At 47.9% G+C, this 21,976-nt stretch overlaps 1 protein-coding gene across 1 annotated transcript; it reads left to right on the top strand.

The window, feature by feature from the left end:
- Positions 1-295: 295 nt before the first annotated feature.
- LOC128297183 (histone H3-like) lies at positions 296-15,408 on the top strand. Its single transcript, XM_053032785.1, has 2 exons — positions 296-694; positions 14,998-15,408. Exons 1-2 carry the CDS (start codon positions 296-298, stop codon positions 15,406-15,408), a joined length of 810 nt encoding a protein of 269 aa, XP_052888745.1.
- The last annotated feature ends 6,568 nt before the right edge of the window (positions 15,409-21,976 follow it).

The raw sequence follows: 21,976 nt of genomic DNA, 5'->3' as shown, positions 1-21,976 counted from the left end.
CTTTTCCTCGTCCAGTCATTTCGATGTCGATGCGTACCGTGTGTACCAACCGTACTGTGCAAGAGTTCACGAGTAACAATAAGGCTACGCACAATGTTTCGCTCTTTTATACACTTACCCGCAGCACACGCACACGTTCTCACACCACTGGTACACGATCGAATCGGAGTATGTGTGTGCGTGGAGCGAGGTTATAAAAATGACGATCTGGCCTCGCATACCCACATTCCGAACCTATCGTCGACACAACACAGACGTCTTTACGTTCCACTAATAAAACCGCCGAACCAGTGAAATGGCCCGTACGAAGCAAACTGCCCGTAAGTCGACCGGAGGTAAGGCTCCGCGCAAGCAGCTGGCCACCAAGGCTGCTCGCAAGAGTGCCCCGGCCACCGGAGGAGTGAAGAAGCCGCATCGTTACCGTCCGGGAACCGTAGCCCTGCGTGAGATCCGTCGCTACCAGAAATCGACCGAGCTGCTGATCCGCAAGCTGCCCTTCCAGCGTCTGGTGCGTGAAATTGCCCAGGACTTCAAGACCGATCTGCGCTTCCAGAGCTCGGCCGTGATGGCCCTGCAGGAGGCCAGCGAGGCGTACCTTGTCGGCCTGTTCGAGGACACCAACTTGTGCGCCATTCATGCGAAGCGCGTCACCATCATGCCGAAAGACATTCAGCTGGCTCGTCGCATCCGCGGAGAGCGTGCCTAAATCTTCGCCCGTATCCCCCCCGGGGCTCCTCTTCCATCGATCGTCGAGGGGCTTCACTCAAACGGTCCTTCTCAGGACCACCACAAATGTTAACCAAAAAGATATGTGTCGATTTGTCCGTACCTTCTTCCGTCCGTAGTGGCTCGTTAGTGGTGATGGTATTGAAACAATTTTGTATGCGTTTATGTCGCCCGGTCGGTGCAGAGAGCCCGTGACCGTATCCGGGTACAACAAAAGCTGCGTGTGTCGAAAAAACGTTTGTTTACGCGATGAGCAACACACCATCTTCACACGACAGGATCGACTTTCTGTCCGACGGGTAAATAAAGCCAAAGAAAGCCAGCAATGGCAGGCCTGGACGGCCGGTTAAGCAAAATGAAATAAGGGGCAGCCCAGAAAGTCAAAAGACGCGTTTTCGATTGACCGTTTGGCGATCGATCGTCAGAAGATGTGCTTCCGATGCTGTTACACTGTGCGAGACACGGAACATTCTTCTTCTCGTGCCAACTCGTGTTTTGTACCCGCGCCCCTTTGCTTTCCGCTCACGGGTTCACATGAACGCGTCGAAAATTATGCTTTATTTTATTTAAACTTTAATCTTTTGCCCACCGTGTGAGAGGGAATGTCAAGCAGAAATATATCTTTCGTATGGATGCGTTTTGTGGTCCTGAAAAGGACCGGTTTGGGTAGATGCGAACGAACTGCGCTTCGACGCTTCGAATTACTTCGAGCTGGTGTACTTGGTGACAGCCTTCGTGCCTTCGGACACGGCGTGCTTGGCCAGCTCACCGGGCAGGAGCAGACGGACGGCCGTTTGGATTTCGCGGGACGTGATCGTCGAACGCTTGTTGTAGTGCGCCAAGCGGGATGCTTCGGCAGCGATGCGCTCGAAAATGTCGTTCACGAAGCTGTTCATGATGCTCATCGCCTTGGACGAAATGCCGGTGTCCGGGTGGACTTGCTTCAACACCTTGTAGATGTAGATAGCGTAGCTTTCCTTGCGGGTCTTCCTTTTCTTCTTCTTGTCCGACTTGGAGATGTTTTTCTGGGCTTTGCCAGACTTCTTCGCGGCTTTTCCACTGGTTTTCGGGGCCATTTTGCTTCGATTCACGCACTGATGCTCACTAACGGAGAGTCAAAACCTTTCTGATGTTGTTGTTGTTTATTGTTTTTATAGAGACTTTGAGCTGGGCAGCTACATTCGCCTCTTTACTGTGGGTGATGATGGTCTGGATGGCTATGGATGATTATATTTCGTTGTACAGGTTACTTTTGCGGAGAAATTTGATGAGTTTGCGCTGATTATCGGGGTTCGGTGAAAGGATGTCTGAGATGTGAGTGTCGAGTTGGCAGGAAAGTCGGTGGTTGGAGAAGCCGTGGCAATCGGTTAGGATGTGCAGTACTGTGATGTCGACACCACAGAAGCTGCAGAGCGGAGGTGTGGATCTGTCGCAGATGTAGGAGTGGGTGAGTCGGGTATGGCCAATGCGAAGTCGGGAGAGGATTCTTTGGTTTCGGCTGGATTCAGGATCATTCCATGTTGCTGTGTTGTGTTTGATGAGGCGGAGTTTAGAGGTGTTGGTGGTAATCCAGGTGGAGTTCCACTTCTGCGCTATTGTGTTTTTGGTCCATTTGATGAGGTCTCGGCGTGCTATGGGGTTGTCGGGTTCGGAGGGTCGGGTTCTTCCTAGGTTGGCTAGTCGATCGGCTTTTTCATTTCCGCGGATTCCCGAGTGACCAGGGATCCAGCAGAAGGCTATTTCCGGTGTTGTGGGGAGTTGTCAAGGAGTTGGATGTGTGGGTCTCGAACAACGCCGTGTTCTAGGGCTGCTAGTACGCTGGCGCTGTCGGTGAAGATCACGTTGGGCTTATCACTGCGAAGACTTTCGTCAGCGGCGATAAGCATGGCTATTGCTTCTGCGGAGAAAATAGAAGTATCGTTAGGTAATTTAATGGCACTATTGTCGAAGATGGAGTGTATTCCGCATCCGGCGGCTTCGTTTAAAACAGAGCCGTCGGTGAAGATGTGGTGGTGGTGTTTGTATTTGTTCCGGATGTGACGTGTAAATGTTTGTTTGGCTATGTGACTACATTTTCCTGCTTTTAGTTGGTGTTTTAGGTCCCAGTCTATTGTTGGTGTTTGCTGATACCAGGGGCGCTGACCGCGCCTGGTGAGTCGAAGGACTTGAGGTAATTGTCGGCTGGTGAGGGTTTGAAATGCAGTGTTGGCTCTATTGGTGAGAGAGGTGACTTGGATTCCTTTTTCCTGTAGTCTAGTTGCTGCTGCTACTATTTTGTCGGTGATGATGTGGTGTAGGGGAAGGAGGCCGCTTTCGCAGAGGATTGAATCGGTGGGACTGGTGATGAATGCTCCGGTGGATGATTTTATTGCGGTGTGGTAGAGCGGTGCTATTGTCTTCTCGAACGTTTCTCTCTTTCGGGAGACGATCTCGATGCCGTAGAGGAGTTTAGGGAGTAACCAGCTATTGATGATCCTGATGAGTGTGGTGCGGGATGCTCGGTGCTTTCCAGTCCCGAGCATTTTGAAGAGGTTTAACCGGCTTTTGGCTTCTTTCCTGATACGAGTGGAATGGGGGCGGAAGGAAAGTCTTGTGTCGAATGTAACTCCCAGAATGTCTGCGTGTCGTGTGTTCGGTATGGGTGTATTATTGAATGTAATGTCTTTTTTGTAGTGTGAGAAAAAGTGATTGCAAATGTGTAGGATTTTGGATTTGGTGTGAGATATTTCGTAACCTGTCCACCTAGCCCATTGCCTAACCTTGTCGACTCCTGCTTGCAGGAGTTTACGAGATTCTGCACAAGACCTGGATGAAGAGGCTAAGATGATATCGTCTGCGTAAACGAAGGATTTAATTTGTGTAGGAATGGAGCAAAACAAGGATTCGATGCTGATAAGGAAAAGAGTGGGTGAGAGAATGGCGCCTTGAGGGACACCATTTTCAAGTGTGTAGTGGTTGGAGAGGTTGGTACCAACGAGGACTCGGAAGGTGCGGTCAGTTAGGAAGCTCTCGATGAAGTTTGTGAGACGTCCACCGAGGTCCCATCTGGAGAGTTGTTCTAGTATGGAGTGGCGCCAGGTTCGGTCAAATGCTTTGGAGAGGTCTATTATAGCAAGGTCTATGTGGTGGTCGTGAGTGTAAGCTGTTTCTAACACGTCATCCAGTTTGGCAAAGTACGTTTCCGTACCCATGCCGCACCGAAAGCCGTGTTGGTTGGAACTAAGGAGGTTTCTATCTTCTATTTCTTGGGTTAATCTACGGTTTACCATGCGTTCTAGGACTTTCATGATGCAGTTGAGAAGAGAAATGGGGCGGTAATTATCTACATCAGTGTTAGGTTTGTTAGGCTTTGGGATGGGAATAGTAAGGCTGGTTTTCCATTCCTTAGGAATATTACCGGTGGACCAGATGTTGTTATAAATATTGAGGAGTTTTTGTTTGGCTTGCGGAGGTAGGTTTTTAAGAAGAGGATAACCAATATTGTCAGGGCCAGAGGAGGACCCTTTACATTTTCTAAGAGCCCAGTTTAGTTCTTCTATTGAGAATAATCTATTGTATCTATGGTGGGTAGCGTTAGTTTTAGGGATGGGAATGGATTCAGAGTTTGCTTTGTGTTTTTGAAAATTGGGAGGGAAGTTTTCTGTTGCAGAGGTGTTGGCAAAGTGTTTGGCGAAGGTTTCAGGTATTTCAGAGACAGGGACAATTGTACCGGAGGATTTGAGGGTAATCGGAGAAGCTTGGGGTTTTCTACCTGAGAGGACACTAACTCTCCTCCAAATCTCTTTGGAGGTAGAGTTTGGATTGATATCGCTAACGAATCTATTCCAACTGTCCTCTTTGGAGAGCCGTACAGCTTCCTTTGCAAGACGGTTAGCTTCACGGTATTGTTCGGCTAACAGGGGGGTAAAAAAGTTATCGGGGATGTTGCTGGCTCGACGGAATTTCCGCAAGGCAGTACGCCTGGCTTTAATGGCCTGGGCGACTTTCTCGTTCCACCAGGGGACATTTCTTTTTGAAGGAGTGCCTTTGGTACGGGGGATACTAAGAGAAGCTGCGTTTTCAATGGCCTGAAGGAATCGTGGGATGGTGGGAAGTTCTTCTAAGGGGAGGTTGAAAAGGATTTCGGTTTGGAATTTTTCCCAATCGGCCTCTTCGTATTTCCACCTGGGACGTTGAAGTGGTCGATGAGAGGGAAAACTACTGCAGATGAACATGGGGAAGTGGTCGCTATTGTGGGTATCGTTACAGATTTGAATTTGGAATTGGGAGGCAATGGAGGATGAGATGGTACAGTGATCAATGATTGATCCTGTACCATTTGTGGGAGATATGCGGGTGGGAGTTTGGTTGAATAGGACTTGAAGATCGAAAGATTCAAAAATATTGTTTACGTTGTTCCCACGACTGTTCGTAATAGAGCAGCCCCAGGAACAATGTTGTGCGTTTAGGTCACCAAGGATAATGAGAGGATTGGGTATTTGGTGGATTAGTTGGGTAAGTTCGCTATTGATGATCGGGATTGTGAGAGATGGGGGCAGGTAGAGACAGAGAACGGTGGCTGGAAGAGGAGATTCTATTGTAACGGCTATTGCGGGTAGTGTGGTTGTGAGGCTAATTCTTTTTGTGGGTATGTTTTTTAGAGTGCCAATGCACACGCTATGGTGAGGATTGGATGGACAGGGGTTAAAAAACCAATTGTATTTGTTAAATGGAGTGCTATTGAGAGAGGGTATTGAAATGGTTTCCTGTAGAGTTATGATACTCGGGTTATGGCGGGTTAATAGTAATCTAAGTTCTTCTATGTTAGTTCTCATGCTTCTAATATTCCAAGAAAGTGCAAATATTTCATTATGGTTATTAACTATTGTCTGAGAATTGAAAAGGTTCATAGGGAAGATATGGATGGTAGTGGGGAATTAAATGGAAGCGGGTGTGAAGTGTGATTTAGTGTGGGTGTGTGTGTGTGTGTTAGCTGGCTTTTTTCTTTTTCTTACTGCGGGTTGAAGGGGGATTTTGGTTGGGGATGGAAGGAGTGGGGTTTGAGGAGGATGGGGGAGAAGGGGTAGTTGGTTGGGGGGTTTCCTCTTCCGAGGAGGGGGTGCCCTTTTTGCGGGCGCGTTTGCGGGAGAGGGAGGAGGCGGAGGAGGTGATTGATTCATCTGAATCGGTTAGTGTATTCGAGTCTGTGTCTGAATCAAGTGAACTGTCTGTGTGTTTTTTGTTGTTAGATTTAATGAGGGATTGGATAAGTTTTTGTTGTGCAACTAATTGTTTGTTCATGTTGGCCATGGTTTCGTTTAGTTGTGAAATAGTGGCTTCTTGTTGTTTAATAGCGTGTTGTAGTTTAGTGATTTCTTTGTCTTTGTCGTCTTGTGTGGTTTGTTGCGCGAAAGTTAATCTATGTTGTACGTGGGAAGGAGCTACTGGGGAGGAAACGGATTTACGAGCTTCACCATAGGAGCAATTGTTGTCTACCTTATACTTGATGATGGCTTCCTCTAGTTTGTAGTGTGGACAGGTACGGGAGAAGGCGTTGTGGTTACCTTTGCAGTTCACACACACAGGATCAGCGATGCAATCTCCGTGGGCTGGTGTACCGCAGTTGGCACAGTTTTGGGTAGCTTTGCAGCCCAGTTTGGTGTGACCATAATGGGCGCAGTTGTAGCACATCATTGGTTTGGGGTAGTACGGACGGGTCGACACTTGAAGAGCACCGAGGCGGATGGTTTTAGGGATGGAGGTAGCGTTGATGCGGAGCAGGAAGATGTTGGTGGGAACAATTTCATTATTTACTTTGCGGGTGAAACGGCGCACTGACACAACACGTTGATCTTTTAGTTCGTTAAGGATGATTTCGTCACTAATGTCTTTAAGGTCCGGGGAGTAGATAACACACTGAACACTATTGAGGGTCATATGGGGGGTCACAGTAACGTTGGTACCGTCGATTAGTTTGGTAAGGGACTGCAGGGTTTGAAATTGGCGGGCATTACGGGTCTTAAGCAAAAGCTTCTTTCCACTGTCAATAAACTTGCCTGGTTCGGTAAGCTCACCAGCAAGGGAGGAAATGGATTTTCCAATTACGAAAGGGTTTTTGGGGAGAGGAGTGTTGTCGGGGGTCTGGAGCACAAGGAACTTCATGTCTCCGTTTTCATTTTTTTTGTCCATCCACTCCGGCATGGACCTCTCATTTCGAGAGGGACCTCCGAGAGGGGGAAAATCCCTCTCGAGGGAAGGTGGGCCTGACATACCTATGCCGGGCCCAGAAAAAAGATTTTTAAATTGTCCTTCACTCTTAACTATATTCACTATGCACTGCGAAGAACACCACAACACACCACACCACTGAAACTACCTTCACTGTACCCCGGGGTACAAGATCACTAGGAGAGATCGTCACAGCAGTAAGATGGGTAGGAACACTTCACAGGCACACGAAACACAGTAAAAACGAAGAGGCACTTAGCAGCACGGCGAAAATCTCACTAAAAACAGCAGGGTAGGAGCACGAGTAAAACACGTCCGACCAGGTCGACTGTTCACTAGCGAGTGAAAACCTTTCTGATAGAGAACTACGACTCTCAGGTTCGTTTATATTCCGGTTTTCGGATCACTCTCGGGTATTCGACTTGAGTGCGTGCAGGCAGCATAACTCGGGGTATTTAATCGCACCCTGTTCAAATTTTCATTCAGAATACAAGCACTCTCCGAACAGTGAGCATCGTTGCGAACGCACTCTCATCTAAACCGAAGCTATCAACAATGTCTGGCCGTGGCAAGGGAGGCAAAGTGAAGGGAAAGGCAAAGTCCCGCTCGAACCGTGCCGGTCTGCAGTTCCCGGTTGGCCGTATCCATCGTCTGCTCCGCAAAGGCAACTATGCCGAGCGCGTCGGTGCTGGTGCACCGGTGTATTTGGCCGCCGTGATGGAATACTTGGCCGCTGAAGTGTTGGAGTTGGCAGGAAACGCTGCCCGAGACAACAAGAAAACTCGCATCATCCCGCGTCATCTGCAGCTGGCCATCCGCAACGACGAGGAATTGAACAAGCTGTTGTCCGGCGTCACCATTGCCCAAGGTGGTGTGCTGCCCAACATTCAGGCCGTGCTGCTGCCAAAGAAGACTGAGAAGAAGGCTTAAGGCTTCTCCCAATCTCTCTGCAAACCCCCCCAAAACAAACCGTCCTTTTCAGGGCGACAAATCGATTTACATAAAAGATGTTTGTTCGACCATCTCTTCTGAGCTGATATCAAACCGGCGCAGCATTACCTAATCGAAGGTAAATCCAGTGAAAAAACACAAGCAATCGCAATATGCGGGAAACCCCCTGAGAAACGTCATCACTTTTCGTGTTTTAAAATCTTTGGTCGGAGGTAGACTCCTCTGACCGTGCTGGTGGTACCGAGCAATGGATGAAAAGCTAAAAGCAGTGCCCCACCAGCAGCCTACCTGCTATCGTACCTGGAATGACCGATCCTACGAAGGAAAAATAACTTCCACTTTCCACCCAAAAGGAGCCCTGTGCAGGTACCGTACCTGGTCGAGGGTCTGAAGCTCAACAATTGTTAAGAAATTTCCCAATGCGAATGAAACAAACTAGCCCACGAATGGGCACCGAATATTTCAGTCTATTTTTAGCCCACCTGTATGCAGCCCTAATGGCAGATATTTCTTATTTTCTAAATAAACACGACGCCTACTGCGATGCATCGGGCTGAACGCTTAACGCTGATCACTACACCATCGACCCTAGCAACGAAACCCCAAACCATGCATGCAAATGAATATGGAACACAATCTTACCTTCAGTAGTGCGCAGCGCACGGCTTCACGCAATCCTTTCAAGCAATTGCGGTGCACTCAGCACAGTATTTTCACCACACACCAAGTCACTTCACTACATAGAGACGAATGTCGCCGCAAGTCGCAAAGTCTCTATAAGCAGAAACAACAACAACTTCACTACACCGCCCCTGCTTCTCTGATCTTTGCAGCAGCAGCAACAACAACAACAACAACTTTGTTTTTTAAAAGAGTATTTTTTTAGCGAACCCCGCGGAGGATTTCGCTGCCCCACGCACTGGGCGCCGTCGCGGTTCGTGCATCGTTTCACGCACGCATTTCACCAGCAAAAGCCACCTTTTTGGCGGTAATCTTGCGCAGGATGGGACGACGCACCACGCACCGAAACATCGTCGCGATTTGGATTGTCCATCGTCCTTTCCGCACACACGCTCATGCACATTTCACCAGCAGCAGCAGCAGCAACAACAACAACAACAACAACTTTGTTTTTTAAAAGAGTATTTTTTTAGCGAACCCCGCGGAGGATTTCGCTGCCCCACGCACTGGGCGCCGTCGCGGTTCGTGCATCGTTTCACGCACGCATTTCACCAGCAAAAGCCGCCTTTTTGGCGGTAATCTTGCGCAGGATGGGCCGACGCACCATGCACCTAAACACCGTCACATTTGGATTGTCCATCGTCCTTTCCGCACACACGTTCATGCACATTTCACCAGCAGCAGCAGCAGCAACAACAACAACAACAACTTTGTTTTTTAAAAGAGTATTTTTTTAGCGAACCCCGCGGAGGATTTCGCTGCCCCACGCACTGGGCGCCGTCGCGGTTCGTGCATCGTTTCACGCACGCATTTCACCAGCAAAAGCCGCCTTTTTGGCGGTAATCCTGTGCAGGATGGGTCGACGCATCACGCACCGAAACACCGTCGCGATTTTGATTGTCCATCGTCTTTTCCGCACACACGTTCATGCACATTTCACCAGCAGCAGCAGCAGCAACAACAACAACAACAACTTTGTTTTTTAAAAGAGTATTTTTTTAGCGAACCCCGCGGAGGATTTCGCTGCCCCACGCACTGGGCGCCGTCGCGGTTCGTGCATCGTTTCACGCACGCATTTCACCAGCAAAAGCCGCCTTTTTGGCGGTAATCTTGCGCAGGATGGGCCGACGCACCATGCACCGAAACATCGTCGCGATTTGGATTGTCCATCGTCCTTTCCGCACACACGCTCATGCACATTTCACCAGCAGCAGCAGCAGCAACAACAACAACAACAACAACTTTGTTTTTTAAAAGAGTATTTTTTTAGCGAACCCCGCGGAGGATTTCGCTGCCCCACGCACTGGGCGCCGTCGCGGTTCGTGCATCGTTTCACGCACGCATTTCACCAGCAAAAGCCGCCTTTTTGGCGGTAATCTTGCGCAGGATGGGCCGACGCACCATGCACCTAAACACCGTCACATTTGGATTGTCCATCGTCCTTTCCGCACACACGTTCATGCACATTTCACCAGCAGCAGCAGCAGCAACAACAACAACAACAACTTTGTTTTTTAAAAGAGTATTTTTTTAGCGAACCCCGCGGAGGATTTCGCTGCCCCACGCACTGGGCGCCGTCGCGGTTCGTGCATCGTTTCACGCACGCATTTCACCAGCAAAAGCCGCCTTTTTGGCGGTAATCTTGCGCAGGATGGGCCGACGCACCATGCACCGAAACATCGTCGCGATTTGGATTGTCCATCGTCCTTTCCGCACACACGCTCATGCACATTTCACCAGCAGCAGCAGCAGCAACAACAACAACAACAACAACTTTGTTTTTTAAAAGAGTTTTTTTTTAGCGAACCCCGCGGAGGATTTCGCTGCCCCACGCACTGGGCGCCGTCGCGGTTCGTGCATCGTTTCACGCACGCATTTCACCAGCAAAAGCCACCTTTTTGGCGGTAATCTTGCGCAGGATGGGACGACGCACCACGCACCGAAACATCGTCGCGATTTGGATTGTCCATCGTCCTTTCCGCACACACGCTCATGCACATTTCACCAGCAGCAGCAGCAGCAACAACAACAACAACAACAACTTTGTTTTTTAAAAGAGTTTTTTTTTAGCGAACCCCGTGGAGGATTTCGCTGCCCCACGCACTGGGCGCCGTCGCGGTTCGTGCATCGTTTCACGCACGCATTTCACCAGCAAAAGCCGCCTTTTTGGCGGTAATCCTGCGCAGGATGGGACGACGCACCACGCACCGAAACATCGTCGCGATTTGGATTGTCCATCGTCCTTTCCGCACACACGCTCATGCACATTTCACCAGCAGCAGCAGCAGCAACAGCTATGTTTATAAAAACAATTATTTTTGGGGCGAACCCCGTGGAAGATTTCGCTGCCCCTCCGCCCGACGCACTGGGCGAGGCACCGTCCCGCGAAGCGCTTTTCGCACATTCACACACACACGCGCGTTTCTTCCGCCATTTTACCACCCGCACTTTTTAATGCCAATCCTGCGCAGGATTAGCCGTACGCGCACTGCTTCTTACCTCTCTGTCTCTCGACTAAGCGTCGCACTCTTTGTTCATGCTCGACATGCTCGATGTTGCTGGTTCGCGAAGGACGACAAAATGAGCCGGCGCCATCTTGAAATTGGCCCCTGTTCAACACTACTTTTAACACTACACGCACTTACACACACTAATACATCCGGATTGACGACGCGCGCGGACCAACTGTTCCAGTTGGCTGTTCGACGAGGACTGTGCCGAGCTCGGGACATTCGGTTACTAATTACCTTCAGCATACGAACGAGAGTGCCGAAAGTGGATCTCTCTCGCTAACTACCACCACTACTACTACTATTCGCGCAAATGTGGTTCTGTCTCACTACTCTCGCTACACAATCGCACACAATCGTTTCAAAGCACGAAGCAATATGAAGTCGCCACACATTTTTGCAATTCCACTACAGACATATCCATTTGCGTATGCTATTATCACCGTACAATCAGTGAAAGCAACGAAGGATACGTATGTGAATTCAGAATAGATACAGTATATGCGTACAAAAATGCAGGATTGGTGGTACATTTCATGTTAGATCTTAAAACAGAAACATATTTCGCTAGTTAGTACGACACGTAGGTGCAGAAATAGGTGCGCTGCTTAAAACTAGCCGGCCAGACACACGAACGAAGCGTGCGCTCTTCATTTGTGTGCTGCATTGGTGATCGAAATTTCTGCGAATTGTCAACCGATGCTCCCTCTCGCTCGCACACTCGGTGGCGACAAGAGGAGACTCGTTTTAGTGGAAATTTCCACCTAACGGTACCGATCGCCGTGTACGCGGTCACATTTCCTGATAACTTTTGGCACGAGCTCAGCATGCACACACACACACACAGGATTACGTGCGAGAAGGAAAAAACCGACCTTTGATTTGAATACGCATGGCAACGCGAGCCCCCACCCATTTTGGAAATATTTAATCTCTATACTTCCACTAATTTACGCATTACGTTTTGTAACATTTTCAGATAATTTTTTTTCAGACTAGCTAATCGGCCCGGTTACAGGGCTATGCAACAGAATTTTGTTGTGTACGCAAACTCAAAGATGTTTTAAAAAGAGGTTTTCTTCCCAATTGGAGGATGTTGTTAATTTTATTTTATTTAGTTTAATAAATTCTCAAATTTCTCACCTCGGGCCCCTTTGGCTCTCATAAAAACCTATTTGGCAAAGCATATTCCAAGTCGCTTTGAGCTTTTGTTGTTGTTATTAGTTTTAACAGACCTTGAGCCTTGATGACTTCGTTCTTCTCTTAGTCTGATATATATATATATTGATCTTAGTGGTTGATAAGTCCCGAACCTTGGTCATTTATCACGAATGAAATGTATCGTAACAATATACGTCACGTCGTGTTTGCGTGCAGCTCCCATCTGGATCATATGCAACATATCATTTTAACATGAGTATTCTAAATTACAATGAAGCACTTCTTAATATTTTTGCGTCAGATCCCCAGTTGCTTGCTATGCATTTATGCTTTTCGTAGGCATCGCACATAATTTCGTCGAAAGTCGACGTCTTTCACAATCAGATAAAAGCAACTGATTGGATATATCTAAGGTTAAGTAGCCATCCACATTCAGGTACCACAGATTTCCCATGTTTTTTTTTCTAACTTTTTCCTCACAGACAGTATATTTGAGTCATGTATTTCCAGTAACAGACACACACATGTTTAAATTTCATAAGGTGCCATTTAATCAGATGTAGCGGCGCCAGTCTTCTTTAGATAGGACCGGTACAAAATTACAACCCAACCAATCCCTCGTTCCCAGGAACAACTATCCAGGTTGCGGGTAAATAAAGTTAAAAGGCCCAGAATTTGCTGGCCAATATCTCTTGATGTTGTGCTTGTGTCATGGGTTATTGAAATACAGAGGATTTGAAAAAAATATTGACCCTACTAAAAATCTTCTCGGTTACCTGGTTTGATAAAAATTTCTCTATTTAAACTGAGAAGTAAACAACATAGCACAACAACAGCAATTACTCCTGAAACAATCACGCATTTCTTTTAGTGAAAAATAAAACATGAAAAATTGCAGCGAATCAAGCAGTAAACTTTAACTTTAAAATATTTATAAGCTACTGTAAAGCATGGTATTGTTTTAGAAAATAATGCTGCTATTTTCGTGGATTGAACGACCATTTCTGGTCTTCCTTGATTTGTATTCATCAGGATAGTGAGTCGCTCACTTGGCACTTGGAAGCGTTGGAGCGGCCCGGTGGTTTGATGGTAGCGACCCTAGCGATCTTCACACGATCGGACCTGACAAAAATCCCATCCGGATCAATCACCCGTACTCAGGACTGACTATCCAGCTTCGGGTAAATAAAGATACAGAAAACCAGAAATGGCAGGTTCAGACCTCTTAGAAGAAGTGAGTGCTGCGTACGGGGGTACGGCTCGAATAGGTCGTTTAAGAAACCGTTCACCGTTCTGTATCACCGACCAAAATTAAAATCTTTTTGAAAATCTTGTAAAGGATCCGACTGAAAATGCAAGAAAACGCGCGAATACCCAAGGACAACACATAAAAACATTCACAAATTGCGCGTCTGTGGACGTCGATCCGTGTAAAAAACTTCCATTTGGTAAAATCATAGTATGCATGGAAAAATAAATTGTTGGCGAGGGAATCATAGAAGGCGTTGAAAGATAGCAGTTTAAAGAAGAGCTGGGAAATCAAAACGCTCCACTTAAAAACTTGATCCAAGGGTGTTGGAAATAATGTTACCATGGAAACGTTATGAGTCGCCTCCAACTAAAATTTGTATAGCGATAATTTTCAGATAATTCTTCTATTTTTCGGATGAAATAAATTAAGCTCGCTGCCCAAATGCGTGAAATATTTAATGTTTGTTTTAAAAAAGACTAGCAATTGTGTGAAATGCTTCACAATTGGTTTTAAAACGGTCAATGTTTTAGCTTTGCAATAAAATGACCACATAATACAGTTGAATTTCGGATTCTTGTGCCATCACACACATTCCCGAACACCGTAGCACGTCCATCATACTACGGAGTATTGACACACTCACAGTAGCTGAACCGTCCTCAGGATCGACGCGATGCTCATCGCTTCTTCTTCTTCTTCTTGGCTTCGAAGACGCTCGGCTGCGTGATACGTTTACCTCGGGACACAGTTGTACCCCATAGACGGTAGATGAGGCTAAGGATTCGACTCACAACCTTACGTTGAACGACACACTTCATAGCGATCGGAATCATAGGAAAGAATATTTTGATGCAAAGAATGTGTGGTCCTGATAAGGACCGTTTGTTGAGATGAGCGTCGAACGTGCGTCGGCTGGCGGGTTTAACCTCCGAAACCGTACAGAGTGCGACCCTGGCGCTTCAGCGCGTACACTACGTCCATCGCGGTGACGGTTTTGCGCTTGGCGTGTTCGGTATAGGTGACCGCATCGCGGATAACATTCTCCAGGAACACTTTCAGCACGCCACGCGTTTCTTCGTAGATGAGACCGGAGATACGCTTCACTCCTCCACGGCGGGCCAGACGGCGGATGGCCGGCTTGGTGATGCCCTGGATGTTGTCGCGCAGCACTTTGCGATGACGCTTGGCTCCACCTTTACCCAGACCTTTGCCTCCTTTTCCTCGTCCAGTCATTTCGATGTCGATGCGTACCGTGTGTACCAACCGTACTGTGCAAGAGTTCACGAGTAACAATAAGGCTACGCACAATGTTTCGCTCTTTTATACACTTACCCGCAGCACACGCACACGTTCTCACACCACTGGTACACGATCGAATCGGAGTATGTGTGTGCGTGGAGCGAGGTTATAAAAATGACGATCTGGCCTCGCATACCCACATTCCGAACCTATCGTCGACACAACACAGACGTCTTTACGTTCCACTAATAAAACCGCCGAACCAGTGAAATGGCCCGTACGAAGCAAACTGCCCGTAAGTCGACCGGAGGTAAGGCTCCGCGCAAGCAGCTGGCCACCAAGGCTGCTCGCAAGAGTGCCCCGGCCACCGGAGGAGTGAAGAAGCCGCATCGTTACCGTCCGGGAACCGTAGCCCTGCGTGAGATCCGTCGCTACCAGAAATCGACCGAGCTGCTGATCCGCAAGCTGCCCTTCCAGCGTCTGGTGCGTGAAATTGCCCAGGACTTCAAGACCGATCTGCGCTTCCAGAGCTCGGCCGTGATGGCCCTGCAGGAGGCCAGCGAGGCGTACCTTGTCGGCCTGTTCGAGGACACCAACTTGTGCGCCATTCATGCGAAGCGCGTCACCATCATGCCGAAAGACATTCAGCTGGCTCGTCGCATCCGCGGAGAGCGTGCCTAAATCTTCGCCCGTATCCCCCCCGGGGCTCCTCTTCCATCGATCGTCGAGGGGCTTCACTCAAACGGTCCTTCTCAGGACCACCACAAATGTTAACCAAAAAGATATGTGTCGATTTGTCCGTACCTTCTTCCGTCCGTAGTGGCTCGTTAGTGGTGATGGTATTGAAACAATTTCGTATGCGTTTATGTCGCCCGGTCGGTGCAGAGAGCCCGTGACCGTATTCGGGTACAACAAAAGCTGCGTGTGTCGAAAAAACGTTTGTTTACGGGATGAGCAACACACCATCTTCACACGACAGGATCGACTTTCTGTCCGACGGGTAAATAAAGCCAAAGAAAGCCAGCAATGGCAGGCCTGGACGGCCGGTTAAGCAAAATGAAATAAGGGGCAGCCCAGAAAGTCAAAAGACGCGTTTTCGATTGACCGTTTGGCGATCGATCGTCAGAAGATGTGCTTCCGATGCTGTTACACTGTGCGAGACACGGAACATTCTTCTTCTCGTGCCAACTCGTGTTTTGTACCCGCGCCCCTTTGCTTTCCGCTCACGGGTTCACATGAACGCGTCGAAAATTATGCTTTATTTTATTTAAACTTTAATCTTTTGCCCACCGTGTGAGAGGGAATGTCAAGCAGAAATATATCTTTCGTATGGATGCGTTTTGTGGTCCTGAAAAGGACCGGTTTGGGTAGATGCGAACGAACTGCGCTTCGACGCTTCGAATTACTTCGAGCTGGTGTACTTGGTGACAGCCTTCGTGCCTTCGGACACGGCGTGCTTGGCCAGCTCACCGGGCAGGAGCAGACGGACGGCCGTTTGGATTTCGCGGGACGTGATCGTCGAACGCTTGTTGTAGTGCGCCAAGCGGGATGCTTCGGCAGCGATGCGCTCGAAAATGTCGTTCACGAAGCTGTTCATGATGCTCATCGCCTTGGACGAAATGCCGGTGTCCGGGTGGACTTGCTTCAACACCTTGTAGATGTAGATAGCGTAGCTTTCCTTGCGGGTCTTCCTTTTCTTCTTCTTGTCCGACTTGGAGATGTTTTTCTGGGCTTTGCCAGACTTCTTCGCGGCTTTTCCACTGGTTTTCGGGGCCATTTTGCTTCGATTCACGCACTGATGCTCACTAACGGAGAGTCAAAACCTTTCTGATAGAGAACTACGACTCTCAGGTTCGTTTATATTCCGGTTTTCGGATCACTCTCGGGTATTCGACTTGAGTGCGTGCAGGCAGCATAACTCGGGGTATTTAATCGCACCCTGTTCAAATTTTCATTCAGAATACAAGCACTCTCCGAACAGTGAGCATCGTTGCGAACGCACTCTCATCTAAACCGAAGCTATCAACAATGTCTGGCCGTGGCAAGGGAGGCAAAGTGAAGGGAAAGGCAAAGTCCCGCTCGAACCGTGCCGGTCTGCAGTTCCCGGTTGGCCGTATCCATCGTCTGCTCCGCAAAGGCAACTATGCCGAGCGCGTCGGTGCTGGTGCACCGGTGTATTTGGCCGCCGTGATGGAATACTTGGCCGCTGAAGTGTTGGAGTTGGCAGGAAACGCTGCCCGAGACAACAAGAAAACTCGCATCATCCCGCGTCATCTGCAGCTGGCCATCCGCAACGACGAGGAATTGAACAAGCTGTTGTCCGGCGTCACCATTGCCCAAGGTGGTGTGCTGCCCAACATTCAGGCCGTGCTGCTGCCAAAGAAGACTGAGAAGAAGGCTTAAGGCTTCTCTCAATCTCTCTGCAAACCCCCCCAAAACAAAACCGTCCTTTTCAGGGCGACAAATCGATTTACATAAAAGATGTTTGTTCGACCATCTCTTCTGAGCTGAAATCAAACCGGCGCAGCATTACCTAATCGAAGGTAAATCCAGTGAAAAAACACAAGCAATCGCAATATGCGGGAAACCCCCTGAGAAACGTCATCACTTTTCGTGTTTTAAAATCTTTGGTCGGAGGTAGACTCCTCTGACCGTGCTGGTGGTACCGAGCAATGGATGAAAAGCTAAAAGCAGTGCCCCACCAGCAGCCTACCTGCTATCGTACCTGGAATGACCGATCCTACGAAGGAAAAATAACTTCCACTTTCCACCCAAAAGGAGCCCTGTGCAGGTACCGTACCTGGTCGAGGGTCTGAAGCTCAACAATTGTTAAGAAATTTCCCAATGCGAATGAAACAAACTAGCCCACGAATGGGCACCGAATATTTCAGTCTATTTTTAGCCCACCTGTATGCAGCCCTAATGGCAGATATTTCTTATTTTCTAAATAAACACGACGCCTACTGCGATGCATCGGGCTGAACGCTTAACGCTGATCACTACACCATCGACCCTAGCAACGAAACCCCAAACCATGCATGCAAATGAATATGGAACACAATCTTACCTTCAGTAGTGCGCAGCGCACGGCTTCACGCAATCCTTTCAAGCAATTGCGGTGCACTCAGCACAGTATTTTCACCACACACCAAGTCACTTCACTACATAGAGACGAATGTCGCCGCAAGTCGCAAAGTCTCTATAAGCAGAAACAACAACAACTTCACTACACCGCCCCTGCTTCTCTGATCTTTGCAGCAGCAGCAACAACAACAACAACAACTTTGTTTTTTAAAAGAGTATTTTTTTAGCGAACCCCGCGGAGGATTTCGCTGCCCCACGCACTGGGCGCCGTCGCGGTTCGTGCATCGTTTCACGCACGCATTTCACCAGCAAAAGCCACCTTTTTGGCGGTAATCTTGCGCAGGATGGGACGACGCACCACGCACCGAAACATCGTCGCGATTTGGATTGTCCATCGTCCTTTCCGCACACACGCTCATGCACATTTCACCAGCAGCAGCAGCAGCAACAACAACAACAACAACAACTTTGTTTTTTAAAAGAGTATTTTTTTAGCGAACCCCGCGGAGGATTTCGCTGCCCCACGCACTGGGCGCCGTCGCGGTTCGTGCATCGTTTCACGCACGCATTTCACCAGCAAAAGCCGCCTTTTTGGCGGTAATCTTGCGCAGGATGGGCCGACGCACCATGCACCTAAACACCGTCACATTTGGATTGTCCATCGTCCTTTCCGCACACACGTTCATGCACATTTCACCAGCAGCAGCAGCAGCAACAACAACAACAACAACTTTGTTTTTTAAAAGAGTATTTTTTTAGCGAACCCCGCGGAGGATTTCGCTGCCCCACGCACTGGGCGCCGTCGCGGTTCGTGCATCGTTTCACGCACGCATTTCACCAGCAAAAGCCGCCTTTTTGGCGGTAATCCTGTGCAGGATGGGTCGACGCATCACGCACCGAAACACCGTCGCGATTTTGATTGTCCATCGTCTTTTCCGCACACACGTTCATGCACATTTCACCAGCAGCAGCAGCAGCAACAACAACAACAACAACTTTGTTTTTTAAAAGAGTATTTTTTTAGCGAACCCCGCGGAGGATTTCGCTGCCCCACGCACTGGGCGCCGTCGCGGTTCGTGCATCGTTTCACGCACGCATTTCACCAGCAAAAGCCACCTTTTTGGCGGTAATCTTGCGCAGGATGGGACGACGCACCACGCACCGAAACATCGTCGCGATTTGGATTGTCCATCGTCCTTTCCGCACACACGCTCATGCACATTTCACCAGCAGCAGCAGCAGCAACAACAACAACAACAACAACTTTGTTTTTTAAAAGAGTTTTTTTTTAGCGAACCCCGTGGAGGATTTCGCTGCCCCACGCACTGGGCGCCGTCGCGGTTCGTGCATCGTTTCACGCACGCATTTCACCAGCAAAAGCCGCCTTTTTGGCGGTAATCCTGCGCAGGATGGGACGACGCACCACGCACCGAAACATCGTCGCGATTTGGATTGTCCATCGTCCTTTCCGCACACACGCTCATGCACATTTCACCAGCAGCAGCAGCAGCAACAGCTATGTTTATAAAAACAATTATTTTTGGGGCGAACCCCGTGGAAGATTTCGCTGCCCCTCCGCCCGACGCACTGGGCGAGGCACCGTCCCGCGAAGCGCTTTTCGCACATTCACACACACACGCGCGTTTCTTCCGCCATTTTACCACCCGCACTTTTTAATGCCAATCCTGCGCAGGATTAGCCGTACGCGCACTGCTTCTTACCTCTCTGTCTCTCGACTAAGCGTCGCACTCTTTGTTCATGCTCGACATGCTCGATGTTGCTGGTTCGCGAAGGACGACAAAATGAGCCGGCGCCATCTTGAAATTGGCCCCTGTTCAACACTACTTTTAACACTACACGCACTTACACACACTAATACATCCGGATTGACGACGCGCGCGGACCAACTGTTCCAGTTGGCTGTTCGACGAGGACTGTGCCGAGCTCGGGACATTCGGTTACTAATTACCTTCAGCATACGAACGAGAGTGCCGAAAGTGGATCTCTCTCGCTAACTACCACCACTACTACTACTATTCGCGCAAATGTGGTTCTGTCTCACTACTCTCGCTACACAATCGCACACAATCGTTTCAAAGCACGAAGCAATATGAAGTCGCCACACATTTTTGCAATTCCACTACAGACATATCCATTTGCGTATGCTATTATCACCGTACAATCAGTGAAAGCAACGAAGGATACGTATGTGAATTCAGAATAGATACAGTATATGCGTACAAAAATGCAGGATTGGTGGTACATTTCATGTTAGATCTTAAAACAGAAACATATTTCGCTAGTTAGTACGACACGTAGGTGCAGAAATAGGTGCGCTGCTTAAAACTAGCCGGCCAGACACACGAACGAAGCGTGCGCTCTTCATTTGTGTGCTGCATTGGTGATCGAAATTTCTGCGAATTGTCAACCGATGCTCCCTCTCGCTCGCACACTCGGTGGCGACAAGAGGAGACTCGTTTTAGTGGAAATTTCCACCTAACGGTACCGATCGCCGTGTACGCGGTCACATTTCCTGATAACTTTTGGCACGAGCTCAGCATGCACACACACACACACAGGATTACGTGCGAGAAGGAAAAAACCGACCTTTGATTTGAATACGCATGGCAACGCGAGCCCCCACCCATTTTGGAAATATTTAATCTCTATACTTCCACTAATTTACGCATTACGTTTTGTAACATTTTCAGATAATTTTTTTTCAGACTAGCTAATCGGCCCGGTTACAGGGCTATGCAACAGAATTTTGTTGTGTACGCAAACTCAAAGATGTTTTAAAAAGAGGTTTTCTTCCCAATTGGAGGATGTTGTTAATTTTATTTTATTTAGTTTAATAAATTCTCAAATTTCTCACCTCGGGCCCCTTTGGCTCTCATAAAAACCTATTTGGCAAAGCATATTCCAAGTCGCTTTGAGCTTTTGTTGTTGTTATTAGTTTTAACAGACCTTGAGCCTTGATGACTTCGTTCTTCTCTTAGTCTGATATATATATATATTGATCTTAGTGGTTGATAAGTCCCGAACCTTGGTCATTTATCACGAATGAAATGTATCGTAACAATATACGTCACGTCGTGTTTGCGTGCAGCTCCCATCTGGATCATATGCAACATATCATTTTAACATGAGTATTCTAAATTACAATGAAGCACTTCTTAATATTTTTGCGTCAGATCCCCAGTTGCTTGCTATGCATTTATGCTTTTCGTAGGCATCGCACATAATTTCGTCGAAAGTCGACGTCTTTCACAATCAGATAAAAGCAACTGATTGGATATATCTAAGGTTAAGTAGCCATCCACATTCAGGTACCACAGATTTCCCATGTTTTTTTTTCTAACTTTTTCCTCACAGACAGTATATTTGAGTCATGTATTTCCAGTAACAGACACACACATGTTTAAATTTCATAAGGTGCCATTTAATCAGATGTAGCGGCGCCAGTCTTCTTTAGATAGGACCGGTACAAAATTACAACCCAACCAATCCCTCGTTCCCAGGAACAACTATCCAGGTTGCGGGTAAATAAAGTTAAAAGGCCCAGAATTTGCTGGCCAATATCTCTTGATGTTGTGCTTGTGTCATGGGTTATTGAAATACAGAGGATTTGAAAAAAATATTGACCCTACTAAAAATCTTCTCGGTTACCTGGTTTGATAAAAATTTCTCTATTTAAACTGAGAAGTAAACAACATAGCACAACAACAGCAATTACTCCTGAAACAATCACGCATTTCTTTTAGTGAAAAATAAAACATGAAAAATTGCAGCGAATCAAGCAGTAAACTTTAACTTTAAAATATTTATAAGCTACTGTAAAGCATGGTATTGTTTTAGAAAATAATGCTGCTATTTTCGTGGATTGAACGACCATTTCTGGTCTTCCTTGATTTGTATTCATCAGGATAGTGAGTCGCTCACTTGGCACTTGGAAGCGTTGGAGCGGCCCGGTGGTTTGATGGTAGCGACCCTAGCGATCTTCACACGATCGGACCTGACAAAAATCCCATCCGGATCAATCACCCGTACTCAGGACTGACTATCCAGCTTCGGGTAAATAAAGATACAGAAAACCAGAAATGGCAGGTTCAGACCTCTTAGAAGAAGTGAGTGCTGCGTACGGGGGTACGGCTCGAATAGGTCG

The sequence above is a fragment of the Anopheles moucheti genome, chromosome 2 (genome assembly GCF_943734755.1).
Source record: "Anopheles moucheti chromosome 2, idAnoMoucSN_F20_07, whole genome shotgun sequence".
Classification (NCBI taxonomy): domain Eukaryota; kingdom Metazoa; phylum Arthropoda; class Insecta; order Diptera; family Culicidae; genus Anopheles; species Anopheles moucheti.
This window is presented reverse-complemented; position numbering and strand designations above follow the sequence as displayed.

Bases quoted from the DNA above. Each gene is read 5' to 3' on its own strand.
- LOC128297183 (XM_053032785.1), top strand. From the start codon at position 296: ATGGCCCGTACGAAGCAAACTGCCCGTAAGTCGACCGGAGGTAAGGCT. The intron at 695-14,997 runs GAGCGTGCCTAA...CGAACCAGTGAA, and splicing joins TGGCTCGTCGCATCCGCGGA to ATGGCCCGTACGAAGCAAAC.